The sequence below is a fragment of the Triturus cristatus genome, chromosome 6 (genome assembly GCF_964204655.1).
Source record: "Triturus cristatus chromosome 6, aTriCri1.1, whole genome shotgun sequence".
NCBI lineage: Eukaryota > Metazoa > Chordata > Amphibia > Caudata > Salamandridae > Triturus > Triturus cristatus.
This window is the reverse complement of record NC_140589.1, coordinates 101,843,368-101,867,249: the sequence shown is the minus strand read 5'-3', so window position 1 is coordinate 101,867,249 and position 23,882 is coordinate 101,843,368. Positions and strand designations below refer to the sequence as shown.

Below are 23,882 nucleotides of genomic sequence, written 5' to 3'. Positions count from 1 at the left end.
ATAAAGAACACGGTGCGCTGCACGCCTTTAACCCGCACCTTAGTCCTTGCCAGACGTTGATGAGCGCATGTTTTGGACTATTTTTTAGACTTTCCAAAGTTTGTGCTTGTTGTTCATTTACCATTTAAAAACACAGAGCACAACTTGTATTATACTCTTACTCTGTAATTATTGGTGGTTGATATGATTTTGTTGAAGTATATCACCTCCATCCCAAGATCTCACCTTCACCTGACATTTGTATAAGAAACACTTATTCCCTCTGTGCCCTCATCCCTTTGCACCCCCTAGGATGTCCTTCCAGGAATTCCTTCGGCAATTTTCCCGTCTTGAGATCTGCAACTTATCTCCAGATGCTCTGGACAAGGACGACGTGAGCAAGTGGCACACCACGATCTTTGATGGCTCCTGGCGTCGAGGTAGCACGGCTGGTGGCTGCAGAAACAACCCTGGTAAGGAACATTAACACCTGCGGTGCTAATGCAGTCTGCTGTAACAACCTTGGTTAGAGAATATACCATCCTGTTTCTGGCCCAAAGCTAGTTTAGGAAGAGGCCTTGCATTGCACAAAGGCAAATGTCAAACTTTTCCTCATACTTCAAAGTTGTGGCACACATCCCTTCGAGCATCTGCACATTCTGGGTGAGACTTCAATCTGTGATCAAAATATTGGAACTATTTTTAGGGATGGCTTGAAATTGCAGCTGTGTGCAAGACTTGGTGTAACCATTTGTTTAAAATATATATTGAGTGGGCTGTGGCTCCAGCCTGAGGATTACCCACTCACTGCTTGCCGTTCGCTATTTGGTGCATTATTCCACCCTACAGGAAGTGCTTACATTGTGTAGTGTATGAGTAGGGGGGGGGGGAATTCCTATAGCCCGACGCCCAGGACATATTGTTTGGGGTCAAGTACAAGAAGTCTTCATGTTTATTCAAAGAGGCTATCAGAACTCTGATATAATGAAATTGCTGCCATAATTTGTCTCTGCACTAAATGGCATCAAAGGGACAAGTGGATTTTGTTACAGGACAAGTAGTTTTATGAAGCAACCTGTCACATGGACAAGTAGATTTGTTATGAAATTCCACACCCCAGATAAGGGACTATTTTTGACCAGAATGTTACACTCCATCGTCACACTGTTTGTCACATTAAATTCTTTAGCTCGTATATGCATTTACACAGAAAGCGGTAATTGTTCTGCTATTTATTACCATTATTGGCAAATCCAACAGGGCAGGCTTTAGTATTATCAACATTTGTGCATGCATTGAATCTAAATATAATTTGTGAATGAAAGTGCTCACATGCACATTTAAGCCTGACCTATTGACTTCACCAATGCTTGTTGGAGAAGTCACCTTTCGATTTTCTACATGCACTGTGAGGATATATTAGTGGCAAATTGTGTGCTATGCAAATTCCTAAAAATAATAACAGCAACTTGTGTGATAAGGCAGTTATAAAAAGTGATGCATGGTATCTCCTAGTCCAGGCTTACAAGGGCTGGCTCTGAACTGTATCTCAAAGGGGGAATGTCTATTCTGTCATACTCTAGTTTTCCTACAAACCAAATCTGACTGGGTCATACCTGGTTACATGCTGGACACAATGTACTGTAACAGGATCTTTGCTGTGAAGACCCAGCATGTTGTGTCGAAGAATTATAAGTATCTTTTGTTCTAAATATTGTACATTATTCAGAGCGGTCTTGTTAACATCAAACAAAGCTGTGATTAAAGATTTGGTTGGTATTAAAATCTAAAATGAACGAGTTAATGAAGGTCCCTGATTAAGAACCAAAAACAGATTTTGTTCTTTCAATTTTCTCCTTTTTCAATTCATGGACGGTGTGAATATCCATTATCCTTAGAATAATCAGCGCAAATCACATATTTTGAGGTATCCAGTCTGTGAAAAAGGCATCACCACTCAAAATGTGACCGTAACATACCGGATGGGTGTCTCTGGAGAGATTAGGGTAACAAATAGGAAATCTAAAGGACAGATTCCTATCAAAGTCTGGCAGCCATCACACTAAGGGGCATTTGTTGATTAAAAGCCAAGTCTTGAGGACTGTGGTGAACTGAGCTGCTCGGAATGACAAAAGTCCTCTGTCCTGAGAGCCATACTGTACTGTTGTCTGGATCCCTAATGCTAATTTTGTCAAAGGCAGAAACAGATCATGTGTGTGTGCCATGACATAAGCCTGTCTCACAGATTGCGGTCTTATTGGCCCGGGAGGGGCGCCCAAAGTGCTACCCTCATAGTGGTGGAAGGCTGCCTTCACCAGGAGTTAAGCAGCACAAGCGCGATGGTGGCAGCATACCGTGTAGTGATCAGTAGCAGTGAACTGGTCCTTTTTACCCTGTGTCTGTGGAGTGAGACCTACAGGCTCATTCACCTTTTTAAAAGTTCTGCTGCAGTGTGCTTAACTCACCCATGAACTACATCAAGTGAATGTGGAAGTGCGCGCATGATGGAAAGGTGCTGAGTGTATGTATGCTTGTAAGAAGTACACTACACAAGGGGTGGTGTCGTACAGTGTGCACATGGTAAATGTGTGTATGCTGGCAGTGTGTGTTTAAAATAGCACACTGTTACAGTACGGAGAGGCTGCAGTACTGAACTGTGTGTGCAGACGGAATGCGTTTGCTGCATGTAGTTATGCTTGTGGTGGCATAATACATGACGATAACAGTGCTGTGCAGTAAGTGTGTTATGAATTTACACTGACTGCAATCGTGCCTGCACTAGTAAATTACATGGAGGACATTGGGTTCTGTTTTGAGAAGCCCACGCTTGCATGGTGGAAAACACAAGGATTAGAGGAATCCCCCAAATAGATTTGTGTATTGCTGCTTCCTGTAAGCTGGGAGGGACATGCTCCGGGGGTGAGACAGCCAGGCTCTCTCTGTGCATTTCAAAAGGTTCATTGATTCAATGATAGATCACAAGGAAGGGGCTTGGAGGAATGGGTCTGATAATGGAATCAAAGAGTAGGGCTGGGAACGCTGGAGCAACCTTTTTATGCTCATATCACTGTGGCTGACATCCAAGTGTGAACTCTGACCACCTCTATGAATCTTTTTGTGGGTTAATCTTTTTTGGAGTCCTGCCTTCTGTGACAGACATCCTTCAGGAGCAAGAAGAAAGGGGAAAGATGTCCACTTCAAACAAACAGAAATCCAACATAGAACTTCAAAGACCCACACGCTAAATTACATTCTGTTTCTGGAAAAGGATTATAAGTAGGGGAGCTTGAGACCCCAAACTTTGTCATCTGCTGAGCAGTCAGACGAGCTGTGGGAGGAGGGGAAGCTCAGCAAGACTTCTGCTTTTGGCCATTACTGGGGGCCCATGCCAGCTTGTCTCCCTGCTGGGTGAGGGTACATCACCCAGGGAAACCAAGACCACTTGCCCTTGAGCCTGAAGCACTAGCACTTGCCGGCTTGCCAAGACCGGTGTGCCCTGTGAGGAAGAGGAGAGCGTTGGAAGGAGCAAGGTCCAGGGGGGAGCCCAATCATGTGGACTCTGTTTAAAGAATCCGCTGTTGCACCCCGATCGTACCGTAGCCCGTGTGCTGGATTGTTCCGGCGAACCCTACCTCCCCGCCCCGTGTGCCAGGAGGGGCCGCCTTGAACTGAACTGAGGACTGAGGGTTGTGTGGAGGGCACCAGGACTACATGACCCCGTGGTGGGTGGCCCCATGTGCCAGGAGAGGCTGTTGAGGGTGGAGGGCGACAGGTCTGCGCAACCTCGTAGTGGGTGGCCCATGTGTCAGAGAGGGGGCCTCCATGAACATCCAATGCCAGGACAGCGTGACCAGACTTTTGAGTGCAGTGGCGGCGACCCCATATGCCAGGGGGGGCTGCAGGAGACACTGAGGCCAAGGGTTCGGTCCATCATCCAGGACCGAGAAACTGCTGCATACTGCGAACTGCACCGAAGGAAGCTTGAGGACCAAAGACATCGCCAGAGCCCGTCAGAGCAAGGTATATCTCCACACCACCTGCGAAGGAAAGTGTTGCTTACCGTGCGCCCACCAGAACTGGAACTACCTGGATCACTAGAACCAGCTGGTGGCGTGGTTCAGAGGAGAAAGACTGCGCCTGCCTGGTGCTGCTGCTTGTGACTCCTCGAAGCCAGACTTTTCCATCGCTAAAGAGTTCTCTACTGCTGTAGCGGGTAAGCCATAAACTGGGTCTTTGGGGCCCCGTGGGGACATACTGCCATTGGTACTGTGACTCCATAGACTGTTGTAACTGAACTTCCGGAAGGAGTCAGAGGGGAGAACTTATGAATACTTCCTGATAGTTTATATTCCCTGGATGTGGTCTTCAGTGGATAGGGTATAACATCGAACCCATTGCTCTAAAGTTAGTAGGACTGGGAGTGACTGCCAAATACTAGAGCCCAGACCTCAAGGAGGATTGTGTTACTGCTTGTGAATGTTATTTACCCTTGCATGTGTAGAATTAGAATAAAAAAACGTCTTTGTATATAAAACCGGTATTTGAGTGCACATTGATTTTCTGTTCGCGCTGCTTGCACCTTAAGTTATGAGTCTAGTTGATCTGTATCCCCCCCCCCACATCCCAAAAAGAGCCTTGACTGCTCGTCCGATGCTACCTAACTGAGAGCTATGTACAGAAGGGGTGCTTGGCCCAGTTGAGCATGATCCATAGTAGGGGGTCCCTGGGACATAGGGAGTAATAAGCCTCTGCCACTGTGGCTGGGCCCAGTAACATCTGCTTGCCCCGTGGCTGTCTGAATGGGGTCCTGACAATATCACTGAGGCAAAGGGCTCTTAATCTCTTGTCACATCACACTTCGGAGTTGGGTAGTCCAAATGCAGTGAACTTACAGAAGAATTAGGATCTGGAGAGTGAGACTGTGGTTCATAGTGCTCGTTTGCTCTGATTATTGTGCTGGATTGTTCTGATGATATATTGAAGGATTAAAATTATTTGTTTTAAGTCTTAAAGACTGTTTTACCTATCATTTTTTATTCTAATGCCTTATAAATGACGTATGGCAGTTTAAAGGCACATCAGTAAGTTTCTCCTCTCTCTTCACTGTTTCTCGCATTGCCCTTTATAAGTTGCTCTTCTCTGCTTATTTCTTTTCGTACTGGTGCAATATAAGTTGTTCCTTGCTGGTCTCTCCTTCACACATTGTCCCTGGTAAGTTATTAATCTCTGTTCACTCCTTCTTTCATGCCACATTGTAAGTTTTGTTCAGCTGTTCTCGCATTACCTCTTTGTAAGTTTATCCTTTCTGGTCTCTCCCTCTCGCATTACCCTTTCCCTTTGTAAGTTGCTCCTGTGCATTTGCTCCATCACACATTGCTATTTTCTAAATGTCTCCTTCCTTCTTTTCCTCCTTCTCTGTTCAGCCACGTTCTGGATCAACCCACAGTATAAGGTCACACTCTTGGAGGAAGATGATGACCCCGAAGATAATGAAGTTGCCTGCAGCTTCCTTGTTGCCTTAATGCAGAAGAACCGTCGACGAGTTCGGAAGTCAGGGGAGGATATGCACACCATTGGCTTTGCCGTGTATGAGGTATTGCAAGACTGTAATACCTTATTAAGAGCAGTAATGCTTCCTCTCATGCATCCAAAGAATGCACTTGAACTCTGTTCTCTTGACCATGGGTTAGAAGGTAGTCGGGTGGCTGTTAAGGCACCAGTCTCATGTTTAATACCGCTGATGAGAGAAGGAGGAACTGAAAAGCATGTATTGAAATCCAACGTATGCATACCGTTAACAGTATCCATATGCTTCCAGGAGGGTATTGCTTCATAGGAGAGTACACAGGTTGCCCATGCCCCACGCTGATATTGTATTGTAATTGCATTTATATAGTGCTTACTACCCCTGACGAGGCGTCGAAGTGCTTTTTTGGAGGTGAATTAGTATGATGAAATATGAAAGTAATTTGAGTGGCGGATATTAGTCACTTATTTGGAGTGAGAAGGATAGTGGAGGGATAGAAGGGGAGGAAAGGTTTGCATTCATATAGCACCTGGTACCCCGAATGGGTGTTGAAGCGCTTTTTTTTTAGTATAGTGAAATATGAAGTAATTTGAGTGGTGGATATGTTAGTCAGTTATTTGGATTGAGAAGGGTTGGGGAGGGGTTGAAAAGGGAAAAAGGTTTGCATTTATATAGCGCTTGTAACCCTGATGGTGGGTTGAAGCGCTTTATTGGCGAGTCGCATGCTACTCTGGAACCCATAAAGAATTAGTGGTGAATTAGTGTAGTCGAATATGAAATTTGACAAGTGACCATGTTAGTCTGTTATTTTGACTGAAAAGGATAGTGGAGGGATAGAAGAGTGAAAGATTTAGAATTTTCTTTTTTTTTTTAGGTCATAGCAGTGGGAGGAGGCTTTTGGATGAGTAAAAAGGGGTTGTGGAGGGGAAGAGTCGGAGGGAAGAGTTTAGAAAGGTTTGTTTTGGGGGATCGGTATAGTAAAAGAGGTGTCAGATGATGCAAGGAGGGGTAGTGATGCTGTTGAGCTATGTGTTAAAATAAAATAGTGTCTAATCACTTGCGGATCAAAGATTCCTGAAAACAACAATGATGTGTAACTAAATTCTGCACATCAGCGATAATATTTATTCATCATACAATTGAGATCATTGATAGACAGGAAAATCATACACTATTTTCAATCAGATTCAAATTTACGCAGACACGGCATATCATGTAAACCACCAAATAACTGATCATATGTAGTAGAGACCATAGATAGGAGAGTGGGGAACCATCGAGGTCTGATGAAGACCTCTTACAGTATTTATTGATTTTGGCAGAGGTCGAAACACGATGATTCACTGGGGGCTTCCTCTGAAAAGAACTGACTTTGAAGTGACTTTAGTACACTAATTCTTGTCCAGCACACTGTACTCAAAACAACAAACAGGGTTTGCCATTACTGCAACCGATGGATGGTTTTTTCATACCACCCAGGAATGTGTGAAATAAGACTTTATCTATATAAACTGAATAACAATACCCTTGGTAAGCCCCAAAAAAGTTTAACTTCTCGTACTGAATGTTTTCAATAATAGGAGTCCAATACTTAATAATTTGCCTTAAAATGTGTCTAATTCAAATTTTTTAAACCACTCCCTCTTCTGCATATGATAATTTCTTAGGCGATTTATAAAATATGTACTCTTTGGGTAAATTGGTGTAAGACTGAAACTAGGGTAAGATTTTTCTGTTTATTATTTGATTTGAATTTATGATGAATTAATATTGCTGACATGCAGAATTTAGTTGCGCTTCATTGTTTTTAAGGAATCTTTGATCCATGGGCGCTGAAACACTTATTCCATGAATGTATTCAGTATACCCCAGTGGTCCTTATGGAGCCAGTCCTGTCTAGTCCATACACTGTGATATTTGTTAGTATGTAGTGGGCACCTTCCTGCAGAAAACCAATTGGAAATATTAGCTTAATTCAATGGGGCTCTGCCACCTGCCGCTTTCTATAAAGCAGAGGTTCTTAACCTGGGGTCCGCGGACACCTGGGGTTCCGACATACCTACTCATGGCTTCTGCGACTGTTCACAAAATGAAATAATATTTGCAGATTAAGAAAGTTCAGGTGCATTTTGTCCTGTGGCACTTGCAGTAAGGTGGACGGGATATCGGTCACGCTTGTGTCGGATTACCTGTCCGTCAAACTCTAAATTGAACCTTGACATTCTGAATAAAAATAAACATTCCATAGTAGTGTATCAAGAGTGTTTAGAAAGCCAAAATGCATGTGTACGTGAAACGTTTGGCTCACCGGGGTCATGTATAAAGACTGAGCCTCATTATGAATGTTTACATGGTCTCTTTTATCTGTAGTGTGGTTTCAGTGAGGCTCCAAGAACAAAAGAACCTCATCCCTTGGAGTAAGGCCACCTTTGGTCTTCCAGTGATCCTTTCTGGTTGGCTGAGGGCACAGTGTTACTGCCTTGTTTTTCTGTAAGAGCTATTGCTTGCTGTGATCAGACTTTAGTCAGTCCCTCTTGATAATGGCTTTTCATTCTTTTTCCCACAGGTTCCCGATGAGGTACGTCATCCTGGAATGTTCCAGCAGTGAACTTCAACGCTGTGTACTTCAGCCCTGACATGGTTGGCAACAAGATAGAGTGGTTGTGATGGTTTCTGGGTGAAATTGTCTTTTTTACAGAACTACAACCCTGCTGCACCTCCAACCCCCACCTCTACGCCACAAGCCGATGCATTTATAGATTCCTATTTCCCCAGATTCTGCTGATGAGTGGCTGCTTGACCTCTGCGTTCCACTGAAAAGAGCCTGTGCAGACGTCGCTGTTGATTCTGTTTATTGACACATTTTTAAGAGAGCAGATAAAAGGAAATGTTGGTTTTATAATGCTTAATCTGTCAGAGTAATGAGCTTGTTCTACATTTGGGAAAGGAAGAAGGTGCTGCTGTGGATGGTCGCAGTGATGGATAATAGACCAGGAGGGCAGCACGCTTTGGAGCCCAGAGCGATGGTTGTATGTGGGTGGTGTGACTGCCGCCATGCTGTCCCTCAGTCTTTGTTTGGAGTCGGATACTGTTCGTGAGGGAGAGCGGAACAGCACCGTGCTGCGAGATGCACATACAAGTAACTTACCACCATAGAGACAGCACCTCTACTCTTGGGGGCTGCTCACGCCATGTCCAGGTTCAAGTATAGCTTCTGATAGTTACATCTGCTGCTCTTCTTCCTAACTCTAAGGTTAGGATTAAGAAGAAACCCTGCACGGCAAATAACTGCATGAGTTCTTGAGATTTCAGGCAGTAAGGCTCTGCATTTACTGATGGTTACTCACATCCGCACTAGCTGGACCCAGTTGTATCCTTCCTCTTCCTACAGTGAGTGCAGCTCCTGACCCAAGTATCCCCTTGCCAGAAGGTCTGACCCTTTCTACAGTAAATGCAGTTTGGGTGGAGTAGTATAGGAAAGTGGCGCTCCCTAAGATATCCGCATAGGGTGTTTTTATTCAATTAGAGTTGTGTGCAGTGCACAGATTTAGGGAAAACCGCCCTATTCCCTGATACGGGGTCAAAGACCACATACAAAGTAAACAGTAGCCCCCTGCACACGCTCAGAGTGTATAGTTAAGTAACAGTAATCTAAAACAACAGTTGTCTTCTTTAATTCCGTAGTTCTATTGTTTTTCTTTCTTCTGTGGACAATGTCTCTAAGCAGCCCAATGAATCTCTTACAATCTTAGTGAACACGTGTTTCGTCGCCTTGTAAAGGAAATGATCCTACAACTTCTTCGGGGCTATTGAATTGCCTTAAGAACTCCTTGATTTCAGTGAAACTTCTGACCCGAAAGTCATCAGTAGTCCCTTTTCACTTATAAGTTAAATATTCGCGCTAGTTGCGTCAACTAAGTGTGAGCCTCCAAATGTGGAAAGCTGCAATCTAATGCCCAATCCGGCAAGATTCCAGGCTACATATGCGTTCGCACAGTCCACGAGTATGCCGAGAACTCCGGCACTGCAGAGTCCCTCTGCTGTAAGCACGCCAGTTGAACAGATCTTCCCTTAAAGATGGGGTATATGATGTTTGGCTATAAACGCCAGAACCATTACAATATTGTACACATTAGCACTAACATTCTTTTAAGGTTCAGCTTACAAAACAGCCTCATAGCCAGGCCTCACACTACAGATCAGATGGGATAGGAAGTTTTTTAAGCTGATTGTATGTATTGTCTGTGTTGTTTTCCTGTTGGTTGCAGGGTGAGACGTCGTTTGAAGGACCTAATCTAAACCACAGAAAATGTGATCCACCAAAATTTACAAACTGGAGAAGTAGAAAATTTAATTGATACCACAGAAAATGTAATAAGCCAAAATGTAAAAAGTAGGAAACAGAGAAAATTGAAAGTATCAAAAAGTGATTACAGTTAAGTTTTAGATATAAATGTTGAACAATTTTGTAGGGTGTAGGATTAGGGTTTAGATTTTGGATGTATCTTTAGGATTCTGCATGGGGTTAGAATTAGTGAGTATATGTTTTGATGTTTTAAAATAGAGTGCTTATTGTTTCTGTGCTTTAGAGCAGGCAGAATGCTATGTAGTTTGGGTGTATTGCATAACTTGTTTTGCTTTTGTTGGTGATTTTCTTGTTGGACTATCTTCAGTTCAAAGGTTGTCAAAATGTTCACCTCAAGAAAGACTTCTTCCTCCGGCATCAGTCCTGTGCACGCTCTGAGACATTCATCAACCTTCGAGAGGTCAGCAACCACATCCGTCTGCCGCCCGGAGAGTACATAGTGGTCCCCTCCACCTTCGAAGCCCACAAAGAAGGAGACTTTGTCCTGCGGGTCTTCACAGAGAAACACTCCGACACAGAGTGAGTGAGATGCCGTCATTCCATTTGAGGGTCGTTATTTAGATATTGGGGTCGGAATGACCCTGAAGTGGGAATGTCAAAGCATGGCTGTTCACTTGCCAGATTAATGAATCCCAAATCAGGCCAGCGATTCTGTTACTATAAATTAATACACTATAATCGTTTTCGTAGTGACATTGCCTTAAAATTAGACTTTTCTGGGATTTTTCATGGATTTATTTTTTGGTTTCCTTCACATAACCTATTCACAAACCTGTGCAATAATGGAAAGAAACCAAGACCAAGTTTAATTTAAATATTGTATTAGTGACTTACGAAGCGTAGGAATCAATGTCACAAGAAGACAGAGGCAGGTGGACTCCTGCTTTCATTGTCATACATAGGATGTGTGACCTTTTATTCCAAAAACATTTAAATTTTGGGCATTGGCACAACTTGAAGCGATTGCAGTGAAGTAAGTTCTTATTGATTAATGAAGACTTCTGGAACTCCTGTGGTTGATGCCTCATGGTGACTGAGGCTGATGTTCCGTGGCTGATGGGAGACTGATATCGGAGGCTGACATCTGAGCGAAGAACAATGCCAGATACCTGATGGAGGATTGCTGATATCAGGAGGATGTTTCGACAAGGGTTTTTGAAGGCTTATGTTCGACTGGAGTGATTTTGGAGTACGTATTTTGAGATTTTTGCTAATGGCTGATCAGAAGGTGAAAATGAGTTAATAATATCTGAGGCTGATGTCTGACCTGAGAGTGATGTTGCACTCATTGATGATGGTTGATCGGAGGCTGATGTCCGGCATTGGTGTTTCTTCTGAGGCAGTTCAAAGCTCATATTTGACTGCTGATCAGAGGCTATCTAAAAATATTGGACGGACGATACAAATTTTCTGGTAATATTGTATAACTAATCTGAGCATTAAGTGTGATCTCACCCCTAAGGCTAATACTTGAGAGGTGATTTAAATGTTATAAATTACAGCTCACCTGAGGGTGATTATAGTCAATCTATCATGGTTCGGAGGTTGATATTTTGTGGGTATTCGAAGGACGATACCCAGTGCTGTTATTGGAGTATACTGTGTCTGAGGCTGATGCCTAGTGGCTGAAGTGAGGTTTATATTAGATTTGGTTCATCTCAGGTTAATGTCTGATGTTGGAGTTCGATGGCTAATCTCAAGCCAATACAAAAAAACATAGTTGATGCCTCATGAAAATTCATGTGGAGGATATTTTTATGCTTGGAAACAAGAGAAAGGTAAAGCAAATAACCTAAAATGGGGGTGTGAGATGGCCAAGGGTATCTAACCTTACGATATGTAACACTATGTCTGATATCTAGTCGGGGCTGAGCGTTATGTTTCTCATCTATAGAGAAATGGGCGCCAAAACGTAATCTTAGCTCAAAGCTAATCAGTGGTTTATTGGGCATCTGTTGTGACTGACTCTTTTTTGTGTCAACAGAGAGCTGGATGATGAAGTCACGGCAGATCTTCCAGATGAGGTAAGAAATACATTTAGTCATTAATGCATTCAAGGTTTTATCCCTTTAAGTAATAAAATCATGGGTATATGGGATAGTTTTACCAATATCTGTGAATCGGTCGCATCAGTGTTAACCTCTAGTCAGCCTGAGTTTGTTAATCATGTGCAATCTTGGTTTAATCACAAATGCTCAAACGCCTATACAAAATTTTAAAAAATCACCAACGAAGTGGCTCGGAACCAGGTAGCAGTTAGAACTGCGAAAGTGCTCTATAAAAAAGCAATTGAGAAAAGGAAAGTAGAAATTAGAAATAGAACCTGAGAGGACCTCGAAAGCGCTGCCCTCGCAAAAGGATAACAGGGTATTTTGGCAGATAGTAAATCAACCCCTTTTTATCTGGAAAGACAATTTCAGGTATCGAATGCGACATTATAAAACAGGTATGGGTTGATGGGCCCGATTCACAAAAGTACTCAGACAAAATCCTAACTTTACGACTTTTGGTATTCACAAAAGGCATTTAGGAGTAGTAAATTTAGGATTCCTAACTTTACTACTCCTAAATGCCTTTTGTGAATACTAAGAGTCGTAAAGTTAAGATTCTGTCTCAGTTTAGGAGTAGTAAAGTTTGGAATCCTAACTTTACTACTCCTAAATGCCTTTTGTGAATACCGTAAAGTTTCCATTTTGTCTCAGATTACTTTTGTGAATCGGGCCCAAACATTTTACAGATATTTTTAACCCAGTTAACACAGGCAACAGGCTCTTACCTTGAAACGACTGTTATGTTTCACATGCAGACCTTCTAAATTTTAGTAAGACCATTACGGCTGAGGAAGTTCGCACATCGATTTTACGCTCTGCCACAGGGAACGTACCAGGACCGATGGGGTCCTAGCTGAATTGTTTTAACACAATATTGACTTTTGGGCACCTCTGGTAACAAATGTTTTTAGAGTGGTTGTTATGAAGGGACCCCTCGAGACTTGGTGGGGAATCTATAGCAGTACCCACATTCAAGAAAGGACAAAGACACTCCCCCTCCAATTATAGGCCTATCTCGCTGCTGGACACCCAAGCTAAAATATATCGCTTGCTAATCCACAAACCTAGAAAATTGGGTGTTGGATAAATCCTTCTTTACTGAAGTGCAATATGGGTTTCGCCCTGGTTTGGGAACAACAAAGCAAGCCTTGAAACTTACATTGATCCTTGGTACATATGTCAAGGCCAGGAGAAGATCCCTTCACATTATATTTTATGGGCCTCTCATGTGCCTTTGACTTAGTGGACAGGGACATCCTATGGGACATTGTAAAATGTTTACACCAAGATACCCACATGAGAGTACGATATTCCCAGCAAGGAGAGTGTACTCCCCTTATCCAGGTAGAACGAGGTATCAAGCAAGGTTGCATTTTAGCCCCTATTTTTATCTTATTTAAATGTTTAGAAACCTTTTTAACTACATGCACATGTGACATTCCTAAAATAGGCTCATGTTTCGTTCCTGTTTTATTGCATGCTGATGACACGATTTGAATCGCATGAACCACAAATGACCTTCAATTACTTTTAAATGGTTTGAACCAATTCATGCAAGAGCTGAACCTCATGGCGAATTACAGGAAATCATATGTAATGGCTTGCGGTCCAAAGACTACCCACTCGAAGACATTTTTTTATTGTGTGAATGGAAATTGTAAAAACTAAAGAGTAAATCATTTATGCCTCATGTTCAATGAGAACTTGCACTGGGACAGATTAATTACCCAGGCGAAACAGGATTATGGGTTCTTGCGCAACAATTTCTAATTTCACCAGAAATCTAGGACAGAAGTGTGTTGCAGAACTGGACATGTTGTACAAATCTAAAGCTCTCAGCGTGGGAACATATGGAGCCGGTGTCTGGGGGTATAGTGCAATTCAGGCCTTGCAGAGAGTAGAGAACACAGTTTTGAAAAGATTATTAGGGACCCCAAAAGCTACCTCGAGTTTCAGTACTCCTAATGAACTCGAGGTAGGGTTCTTGGAAGATGGGGCAGGTCTTGCCCCAATCCAGTTATTCAAAAGACACACAATTGATGGACGGAATGCAGAACAAATCAAAACATTCACCCCCAGTCAAGAGATCTGGGTTAAATCCATCATTCTTTTGCTCCCCATGCCCACCCCAGTTTAGACCTGGTCATATGCAAATCAGTCTTGACCCTGTGCCTCATGGGAACAGCCCAGCCCGAACTGCCAAGCCAGGTCCTCCTTGGACCGGAAACAAGCATCCTAGGACCAGTTTTGGGGTTTCAGCCCTCTTCAGCCAGGATAGCTTGATTCCAGTGGCACAGTGAGCCCTGGACGTGGCGCTGGGAGTAGCGAGAACGGACTACCAGTGATCCTGACCTGGATGGGAGGGGCATCTTCCTGGATGCTAAAAGGTGAGCACCTGCGTAATCACTGCACTATATTGAGCTGGCTACTTGACAGAACAGGGGAGGTTGCATGGGGCTGCTGAACAACACTGATGAGGTCACTTGGGTGCTACAAACTTGTGTATTAATTAAGGCCCTACCTGCGCCACCTCCCCCTCTTTGTGAGGACTGCAGCCCCTGCTGGATGCAGCGAGCCTCCAGTCCCCTGATTACCCCCAATTCTCCATTCATCCTGGAGTGCTTGGAATCCAGAATGGATCCTTCACAGCCGTATGGTCTTGTGAACGTCACTCCTGGAGGGAAGCGAGTGGTCCACCAAGGAAGGGAAATATGTGTTAGACTCCTTTCTATGGGAAGTCTGGGTGGTCGCACCTGGATATGATGTGCCAGAAGTAGTAAAAGGATGCAGGGCACCTCTGGCAGCATTTAGCCACCAGTACTGTGCGTGTACTTATTAGTGTTTTTTCCTCACATTGGTGATGAGTCAGACCGCTGTACAGACAGACCCACACTGTACAACATGTGATCTGTTACTCACCTGCAGCAACGCAGCAGAGCCACGTTCTTGCAGCCACCACATGGGGTTTCAACTAGCGCTGCCATCCGCGCTCGGAATACAGAAGGAAGAGCTGGAACAGCAAAAGAGATAGAGGGCCACAGGAGTCTGCCTGCCCAAGGTCTCATCAGTGCTATGCGTTGAGTGAGGACCATGGCTAGCCACCAGAGGACACTCCTCCCCCCTCACCAGGCTGGTCAGTGCTACACAGCCTGCAGAGAGTGTAGCGCATTTTTGCACCTACACGGTTCAAAAGCCAGCAGACAAACATCAAAAAATAGAGAAAGGGAAAGGAGTCTTACACAATCCTACAAAGGAGCCCGAGCACCAGAAAAGCAAGCAGCCAGGTAATTAAGGGCACAGCTGGTAAGCACCCAATAAGGTCCTGAGAGGAGCTCTAGCATGAGACAGGAGCATGTGGGTACAGCCCACCCAATAGAGTCATCACAAGACCCAAGGGGATGCACTGCATGGCTGGTACGACTAACTTTTAGCAGCCATCAGCAGGAACAAGGGCCAAAGTGCCCAGGAGTCATACAGTCGGTCACAAACCAGACACCCAGTCACGCTCCACAAAGAGAAATGCCAGATGCAGGGCATGGCTGGCATACCAGTGCTCAGACCTTTTATCATCACTGGACCCATGACATCTCAGGCCCTTAAATGGAAGCCCTGGGTCAAAAGACCTAAGCTGTGCTTCACAGACACGGATATAGTAAAGGAGAGCAAAAGATCTCTGTTCCTACACCTGGCGGGAGCAGACAACCGCAAACTCTTTGTTGCAGCAATTACAGCATATGTCGAAGCAAAGGTTTGTGTTCAGGTAAGCCAGGCAGAAGGCGGAAGAATTTCTCAACTCATTCCACGCATGGCTCAAGGAGCTAGTGAGCATATGCACATTCACTGATGCTACTAAGGAGATAAGGGGGAAAATAATACATGGCTTTGCCTCGTCCAAGCTGCAAGAGCATATCCTTATAGGTGCCTCACAAGCCCTTCAATGGCATAGTGACGGTCAGCAGATCAAAAGAATTACCCAGAGCCAGGTCCTCTCACATAGAGGATGTACTAGAAAAACCCATCAAAGTGGAACCAGTCAATGTAGTAGGGCCGAAGTGCATGCCAGGCAAAGCCAAACCACAGACGGTTGCAAAAGGCTCCTGCGAATACTGTGGAGAAACAGCACACTGCAGCACAGAATGTCTGTCCTGGGTCAAGACCACTGCGGCCTGTTGCAAACCCAACTACTTTGTAAATATTTGCTGTTCGGCATGAGTCTAAAAGAAAGCCACCTCATTAAGAATAAACCAAGTAAGTGAGCCACAACAACCAAACAAAGCAGATGGTGGGTTCAATGACTTAGAAGATGATGACCTAGAAGGGGTGCATTTCTTGTTAGCTGTGTAACGGCCACACCAAACAACTCGGACACCCCCAAATGTAAGGTGGGCCCTGCCACGATGACTGCCAGTATAGACATGGGGCCTCAATAAACCTCCAGGCCCAAGACGCATTTGAAATGATGCACCCCCAACTGAAGCCGACAGCTGCAGGGTGTATGTATATGGTCAACAAGAGCCGCTGATGCTTAAAGGACGATTCAAGGCCCCCATTTTGCACAATCAACTCACAGTAGCTGTCACTGTGTACATAGCCCTAAAAGGATCCAGCATGCTGCTGAGCTGCGGGACAAAAGAGCTATCACTGATGTACTTTGCAATGTTGGCACATGCAACCAAATTCGAAGATATATTTCACTAATTCTACGACTTGTTTGCCAGCATGGGAGGTCTAAAAGGGAAGAAAGTCAAACTACTAATTGATCAGTCTGTGCAGCCAGTAGCCTTGTGACACCGAAGAGTAGCCTACTAGCTAATACCCTTGTAGAGACCGAACTTAGAAAACTGAAGAACGCTGATATTTTCAAAAATGTCAAAGGGCCCACTCCATGGGCATTACCAGTGGTGGTGACCAGGAAACCAAAACAGCCAGAAGAGGTCTGACTATGCGTCAACATGAGGTAGACAAGTTGAGTGCAGTATGATGGTTTTCTAATATGGACTTCTGCTCAGGGTACCATCAGATACTCCTCCACGCAGACTCACAATGCATAACTATGTTTTCCATGTACCTGGTACCTTTGGCGCTACAAACGCCTAAGCTTTGGGATCACATGTGTGGCAGAAGCTTTCTAGACCGCAATACACTAGTTGCTAACGGGGCTGTCATGAGTGCTGAATGTCAGTGATGACCATCTGATCTACGCTAAATCTGTGAAAGAACATAACCAGCGTCTACAGGCAGTCTTGTACATGAATGGTGCGAGTTCATGCAGAACTCAATATGCTTCCTTAGATATCAATTCTCGGCCGCAGGGGTAGCACTGGATCCAGTGAAAGTCTGTGATGTGAAGAACAACCCAGAACCCACCTGCGTCTCAGAAGTATGCAGCTTCCTCAGCATGGTGAATTACTGTGGGAAGTTCATCAAGGACCTCACAGCCCTCACCTCACCAACCTCGCAGGAAGAGAGAGAAGCCCTGGAGACTAAAGAATGTGTAAGATACGTAGTGGGTGGTGTGAGATCTCACCTCTTCTCCTGAGATGATATCATTACAGCCAGCAACCATGATGGCTGTATCCAGATGGTCTTGACAGTAGTGGAGACCAGAAAGTGTAACACGCTGTAGGTACACTGAGGCAAAGGCCTGCAGAGTCACAGAAAATCATAGAACCCATGCATATCATGCATCATGAGTTGACAAGGAGTTCTGAGGGGTGCCTCTTCAAAAACTGCTGCCTAGGGAACCCCATCCGCCTTGTATCTCAATCGTGTAGCTGGCCCTTACGGGACACCAAGGGATAGTCAGGACCAAGAATTGCCTATGAAGCAAAGTGCGGTTTTCCTCTATAGACCAACTCGTAGAAACCCCTGTAAGAAACTATGTGATGCGCCAAGCCACTAGGCTAGCAGATCAGCCTGCTTCGGAAATCACAGAAGAGGGACCCACCAAACCATGGGTGTGTGCCAGCATGGAGTTTGTATGCCTCCCAGATGGGTGGCACATAATAGTCATCATAGACGACTATTTGAAATACCCTGAGATCAAACTGCTGGAGAGCACTTCCATTATATAAGTATTGCCCAACCTAGTAAAAAGTGATGCCAACCCATGGGCTAATAAAAAAGCTTCTAACGAACAATGGATCCCCGTTCCATAGCCAAGAAATGGCAGAGTACCTAGCATCTCACAACATTAAGCATGAAAAGGGTAACACCTCGGTGGCCTCAAGTCAATGGTGAAGTCAAGCAGTTTATATGGACCATCAACAAAGCCATCTGCATCGCTCAGCACAATCAACAATCGCTCAAAAGGCCATTTACATGTTCTTGCGTGACTATCAACAAACTTCACAAGCCACCGCCACAGTGGCCCTGTGCCATGCCTGCTGGGGTCAGTTCACTCACACATAACGCCAATTCTGCTCCATCAAGCAGGCTGCAAGACTTCATGGTATCAATCTGTGGACAAGTGACCTTATGACAGAGACAAATGTCCTGACTTGTTTTCCTTGTTTTTTTCAGTTGAAGGTGGTGAGGGATGTAGTATAGTGGACGTCAATCCTGGAGTGAAGGGAGTTGTCCACTGGGAAAAGGGAACTTTGTATTACACCCCTATCCAGGGTAGTCTGAGTGGTTGCACGGGTATGACATGCCAGGAGTAACAAAGGCTGCAGTCACCTCCAACAGCAGTTAACCAGCAGTACTGTGAGCGTGAAGGTATTAGTGTTTTCCCCCTCTACAAGCCCAAGCTCACGTTTGATAGCAGCCTCTGTTCTAAAGCCCCCACTGATGATACTGTAACAGCACCAAATGTACCCATGGGGGGCAGTTACCCAAGACTTACTGAGAGCACAGTTTCAGGCCCACCCTGATGGGCATGCGATGATAGAGACAAGGTGCTGAAACTTGCTAGAGAGAAGGGGTCCCTTGACTTCAGGGTGCCACACTCTCAATGTACCCAACTTAACACTTGCTCTTCAGGAGGCCAGGCATTCATTTACAGAGGTTAAAAACTCCTTCGGGTCTCGGATGTCATATCCACCTTGCTGTATTCCGTCTATTGTACGAAAGCCGCACCCTCTATTTTACCTATCTCGAAGTTTGCTTATCCAAACTTGCCAAGCAGCGCAATAACAGGTAAGATACTTTGCAACAAGTGACAGAGCTTGAAGAGGAAACAGAATGATAAAGTGATACTGAATTGACACGGCCATCCGATGCATGCTACACGAACGCACTATTCAAGGCACAACATGGGTTGGCTTGAATCCTAGGTCTGTTTCTGGACAGGGAGCCTAACTGCAGTTCAGTAGTGTTATCTTTACGGGCTGTTATAACGATCAAAAATAGTTTTTATTACGGTGATGTGAAATGCACTTGCTTCCCTTTACACAAGGTAGCGGCATTTGCAGTGTGCACAAATTACTTGCTTTCTATTTTCTCTGGCTGGGGGTGGGTTATAGTCAGACCACCCCGTATGTGCAATTCATCTATGTTGTTTCTTACATGAAGTGAAGAGGGTCTACTCACTGAGAGTTGTATGATTGAATGTTGGAGAAGTGTGGGTGGTGTTTTCCTAGCAGTTCTCACCAACTTGTGAATACTATGTCAGATGATGTTACATTGAACAGCTCCAGTGCAAAATACATAATGTCTTTATGCCACTAAGTGGTGAAGTCTCTCGTACCAATGGACAAACTTGCGCACATGGCACCTCATTAATATGATGACTTGGAATATTTGAGGTTTGAGCATCTCCAAGAAAAAGGCATTAATCTTGCCATACTTTGAGTGCCATAACATCGAAATCGCCCTCTTACATGAGACCCATGGTGATCCCAGTAAGCCTCCTAACTTTCCAGGCCAATGAGGACTTTAAAATTATCATGCTTAGTACACCTCCTTTGTACGAGGAGTAGCACTTGTGATTGGTAAGAGGCTATGCTTTAAATCCACCTATGTATATACTGACCCTGCAGAGAGATTTACCTACATATCTAGCTTCTTATAAGATTGCGCACTAACACTTGATTATTTTTATGCCCCGAACACTGCCTCCCTCGAGAACTTTAACAGCAGTTTGCATTAATGTGGGCAGGGTAACAACACCAGTGTTGTTTGAGGTGGTGATTTCAACCTAACATTAGACCCTACTGTAGATGGCTCTAACCCTCACAAGCTGGTAATTCGAACGCCGTCAGGGTAGTTCATTAAATCATTGAGATGCGTGAGCTGAAGGATGAGTCCAGATCTTACCCCTTTTACTCCTGTAAGTAAGGCACATACTAACACTATAATCTCTGGCTGGCATTTAAAGAGATATTGCCATGGGATCAATTGTTTGAATAGCTGCCCTGTACTATATCAGATTCGTTCCCAGTACTCCTGGTTATCAAACTACCTTGCCCATCCTTGTATCAACAACCATGGTGTCTCCAATCCAGATATACAAAGACATTTTACATTCCCTATATGGAGATTTCTGCTGTTGCTGCACTATTACTTGTCATAAATCCAGAGCAGATTCTCGAAGGATACATGCCATAGTGCTGTTTAGGGGCCACTCGTGCGTGCAATGCTAGAATTCCCCCTGCCCTGGAGGGAAGATTCACTCAAGTACGTGGGTATGCATATTAGTAAGGACCAAGGTATGAATCTTGGAGATAATCGTGGTCCAGCAAGGAAAAAGGTAGCTGCACAAAAAGAGAGAAGGATCATATGCCCCCTTTCTACGACTGACAGAATTGCACTCACTAAAATCCTCCTGCCTAAGTTGTTATATCTATTACATATAATCCTATCCATCCTGGTAAACATATAGTTACTAAGCTCCTCACACTGCTGCCTAAGTTAGCATGGGGAGGTAAGACCTCTTGACTAAGATGCCTAAGATGGGACAGACTGACCAAGCCATAATGAGGAGGGGGGCTAAACATGCCTGATCACGAAAGATACTTTTGCAGCATGAATCTCTTCTGGATTCACATGTTGTGCATTATTCCATCTAGTGGTTGGGTCTAGAATTTTTTGTGCAAAGTAGTCTTTTTCTTTTCTTTTCGGGGCGTTGATAACCTCCACCATTTGATGCTTGTTCCATCCTCCTGGGACGTCAGACGCCCTCCCCAGAAGCCTCACTCTTGGTCGCTATCTTCAGATTATTTTTTTCTGCCGTTGGGTCTGGCAGCATGGGTAAGATCTTCAGAACGAATAAAAAGAAGCTGGGAAGTTTTTTCATCAAGGAGAAGTGGAGTGGAATGAGAAGACTCAGAAGTTGGGATCATTGAATTTGAGAAAGAACACAGAAGGCCGAAAGAACAATACAGACAGGAAATGCCCAAAAAGATAATGGTGGTAGAGTTGAAAACTGACTCTCAAACAAAAGTCAGCCTCGGCACCAAAGGATCATCCCAAGAATGCCGCGGGTGGGGAAAGTGCTGAAAAAACGTTGACGTTGAAGGACGAACGGAGTTGAGGAAAAGAGAAGATGGCAGCTTAGACAACAGCAGCCGAATCTTTGACGTCAAAAAAGAGAAATCCACCTACTCTCAACTCTGAAGAATGTGCACTCGAAATAGAGTACAAGTAAAGAAGGATCAAAGTCGACATGGCAGCCATACTACAAAAAAAAGATTTCAATGCCTTGTTACAGGCTTTCAGGATTCTATCGAAGACTTTGACTGAAGTGTCAAGACAACGGGAGGACATGAAAAAACTAGAGCCAACCCTCACACTTGAGGCTTAGGAAGAAGGAGAACAAGAGCAATGGCAGGATCTCGAGGCAGATTCCCCCAAGGAAGCCATTGACAATTATCCTTCAAGACCATCATCCCCAGATGATGCGGCCATGTATACCTGACTGGTCAAAGAAGAAGCAGAAAGGTAAGGGGTACAGATGAGGAGAAAAAGGCAGACTTGTGTCTTGCTGGAAACAATTGATATCATCACAGGACAAGGTCCAATACCATCCTATGCTACCAAGCATCATGAATCCGTGGAGAGAGCCTTTTAAGGAGACCGCGACATGCAGGGCAGTAACACCTAGGGAGAAAAAGAACAAACTCCTCCAAAGAATCAGCATACATCCTGGGCAATGTAGTGGCAGATTCAATCATCATAGCCACAGCCAGGAAGAGGGCAAATATTCCTACCACCTCTGGCCTACAGCCAGATAGGGAGAGCAAAATCATTGATACAATGGCAAGAAAATTCAAAAGAGGAGAGATGGCGGAACTAATGAAACTCCTGCCTGACCAATACCAAAATAGTATTTAAAAAAGAGAGCGGGGGGCGTGGCCAAGATGGCGGGGTGAGCGGACGCTTCCTCTCGTAGCTCCTCCGGCCCGGCCAAGCTTGAGCCCTTTTCTTACGCTTTTCTCCCCCCGCTGAGGCTCAGCGTGTGAGAGGAGTGCGGCGGAGCACCTGGCGCGCACGTTGTTGTCGCTTTGGTTCGGATCGCCTCGAGGGAAGTCCCCCAAAAGTCCGATCGAGTTCGAGGAGCGACGGAGGGCCTGGGAGGCGGAGCGCATCGGAGTGCTGTCCGGGCGCCTCGGCTGGGCCTGGTGCTGAAAGCTGCGATCTGGAGGAAGTCTGACCCGTCGCTCGACGGAGGGTGAAGGAGCTCTGCGGGCTGGGACCCGGCGGTGCGGATGACTTAGGACGGGTGCTTTGGCACTCAGACTTGTGTCGGCGACACTTCGCACTGTGTGGGCCCCTGTCCCTTGGCCGAAGTACGGCGGACTCTCTGTTGGGGTCGGCCCATCCGGGCCCTTGCGTATGACAGACTGAAACCGGCGGTGGAACCTATCTGATTGCTGTGCGTTTAGAGGGCCCCGGTGGTGTCGCCGGGCCTGGTCGTTCTGCCCTGCCCCGCCCGGCCGCCATTTTGTCCCCAAGGGATCAGTGGTGTTGGCCTTCACCGGAGCCCTTGCTGGTGGATGTATGTGACCGTCGCTGCTGCCGGGCTGACTCTCTGAGGGACGTGCTGATGAGGAGCCCCCCACTGTAGCTTCCATTGCTGTCTCGGATGGGCACCCGCGGCTGGCGGTGACCGGACTGGACCGCCATCTTGTCGCCTGTGACGCAGCGATTCTGCTTGCGGGGGGACCCCCACGTCGAGCGCTTGCCAGCGGCTGGGCATCCCTGGGGCGGCTGGACCTGTGCCCACCCGTCGACCGCAGTGTTTGCGATGACTGGAAGAGGCGGCTCGAAGAAGGGGGACCGCACCCTGCCGGACATGCTTGGCAGGGCCCAGCAACTGCGGGACAGAACACAGCCCTCGCCGGGGTCCTCCCGGGCCTCGGCGGATGTGACTGGGGGGGAGCCACCGGTCACGAGGTCCTTTATGGAAGAACTGTTTAGCTCCCTCAAAGAGGACTTCCAGACACTGAAGCGGGAAGTGGCCAGCGAGGTCCGGGAAGTGCGCAGGGAAGTGGAGGGCCTCGGCGAGCGCGTGGAAACGGTGGAGACGGAGGCCCAACGCCGGGATGAGGAGATAGTCCATCTTCAACAGGACGTTCTCCGCCTCCGGGAGCAGTGTGTTGAGCTCCAGGCCCACTCTGAGGACCTTGAGAACAGGTCACGGAGGAACAACATTCGAGTGCGTGGTGTGCCGTCCGCAGACGAGGGGTCCGATCTGGGGGGCTACCTGCGGGACCTGTTCCGAGAGATCCTGGGGGAAGCTGCGGACTTCCCTATTCGCATTGATAGGGCACATAGGGTTGGCCGGCAGCGCCAGTCATCGGCACCTCCACCGGATATTTTGGCTTTCCTGCCCGACTTCCCGCTGAAGGAACGCATCATGACTGAGGCCCGCAGGAAACAGCCCCTGACTTTCCGGGAGCGGCCGGTGGCGCTTTATCAGGACCTCTCCGCCATCACGCTGCAGAAACGCAGGTCCTTCAGGATTGCCACTGACTTTTTGCGCGAACACGAGACGCCGTACTCTTGGGGACATCCCTTC

The 23,882-nt window shown here is 45.7% G+C and overlaps 1 protein-coding gene across 1 annotated transcript in view; it reads left to right on the top strand.

The window, feature by feature from the left end:
- Window positions 1-23,882, top strand: part of LOC146816438 (calpain-1 catalytic subunit-like) — a 476,307-nt gene that overhangs the window by 349,907 nt on the left and 102,518 nt on the right. Inside the window, exons 13-17 of the mRNA XM_085610281.1 lie at window positions 292-452; window positions 5,403-5,572; window positions 8,073-8,084; window positions 10,180-10,391; window positions 11,857-11,896. Coding sequence (XP_085466407.1) covers window positions 292-452; window positions 5,403-5,572; window positions 8,073-8,084; window positions 10,180-10,391; window positions 11,857-11,896 — 595 coding nt within the window. The remainder of the gene's footprint in view (window positions 1-291; window positions 453-5,402; window positions 5,573-8,072; window positions 8,085-10,179; window positions 10,392-11,856; window positions 11,897-23,882) is intronic.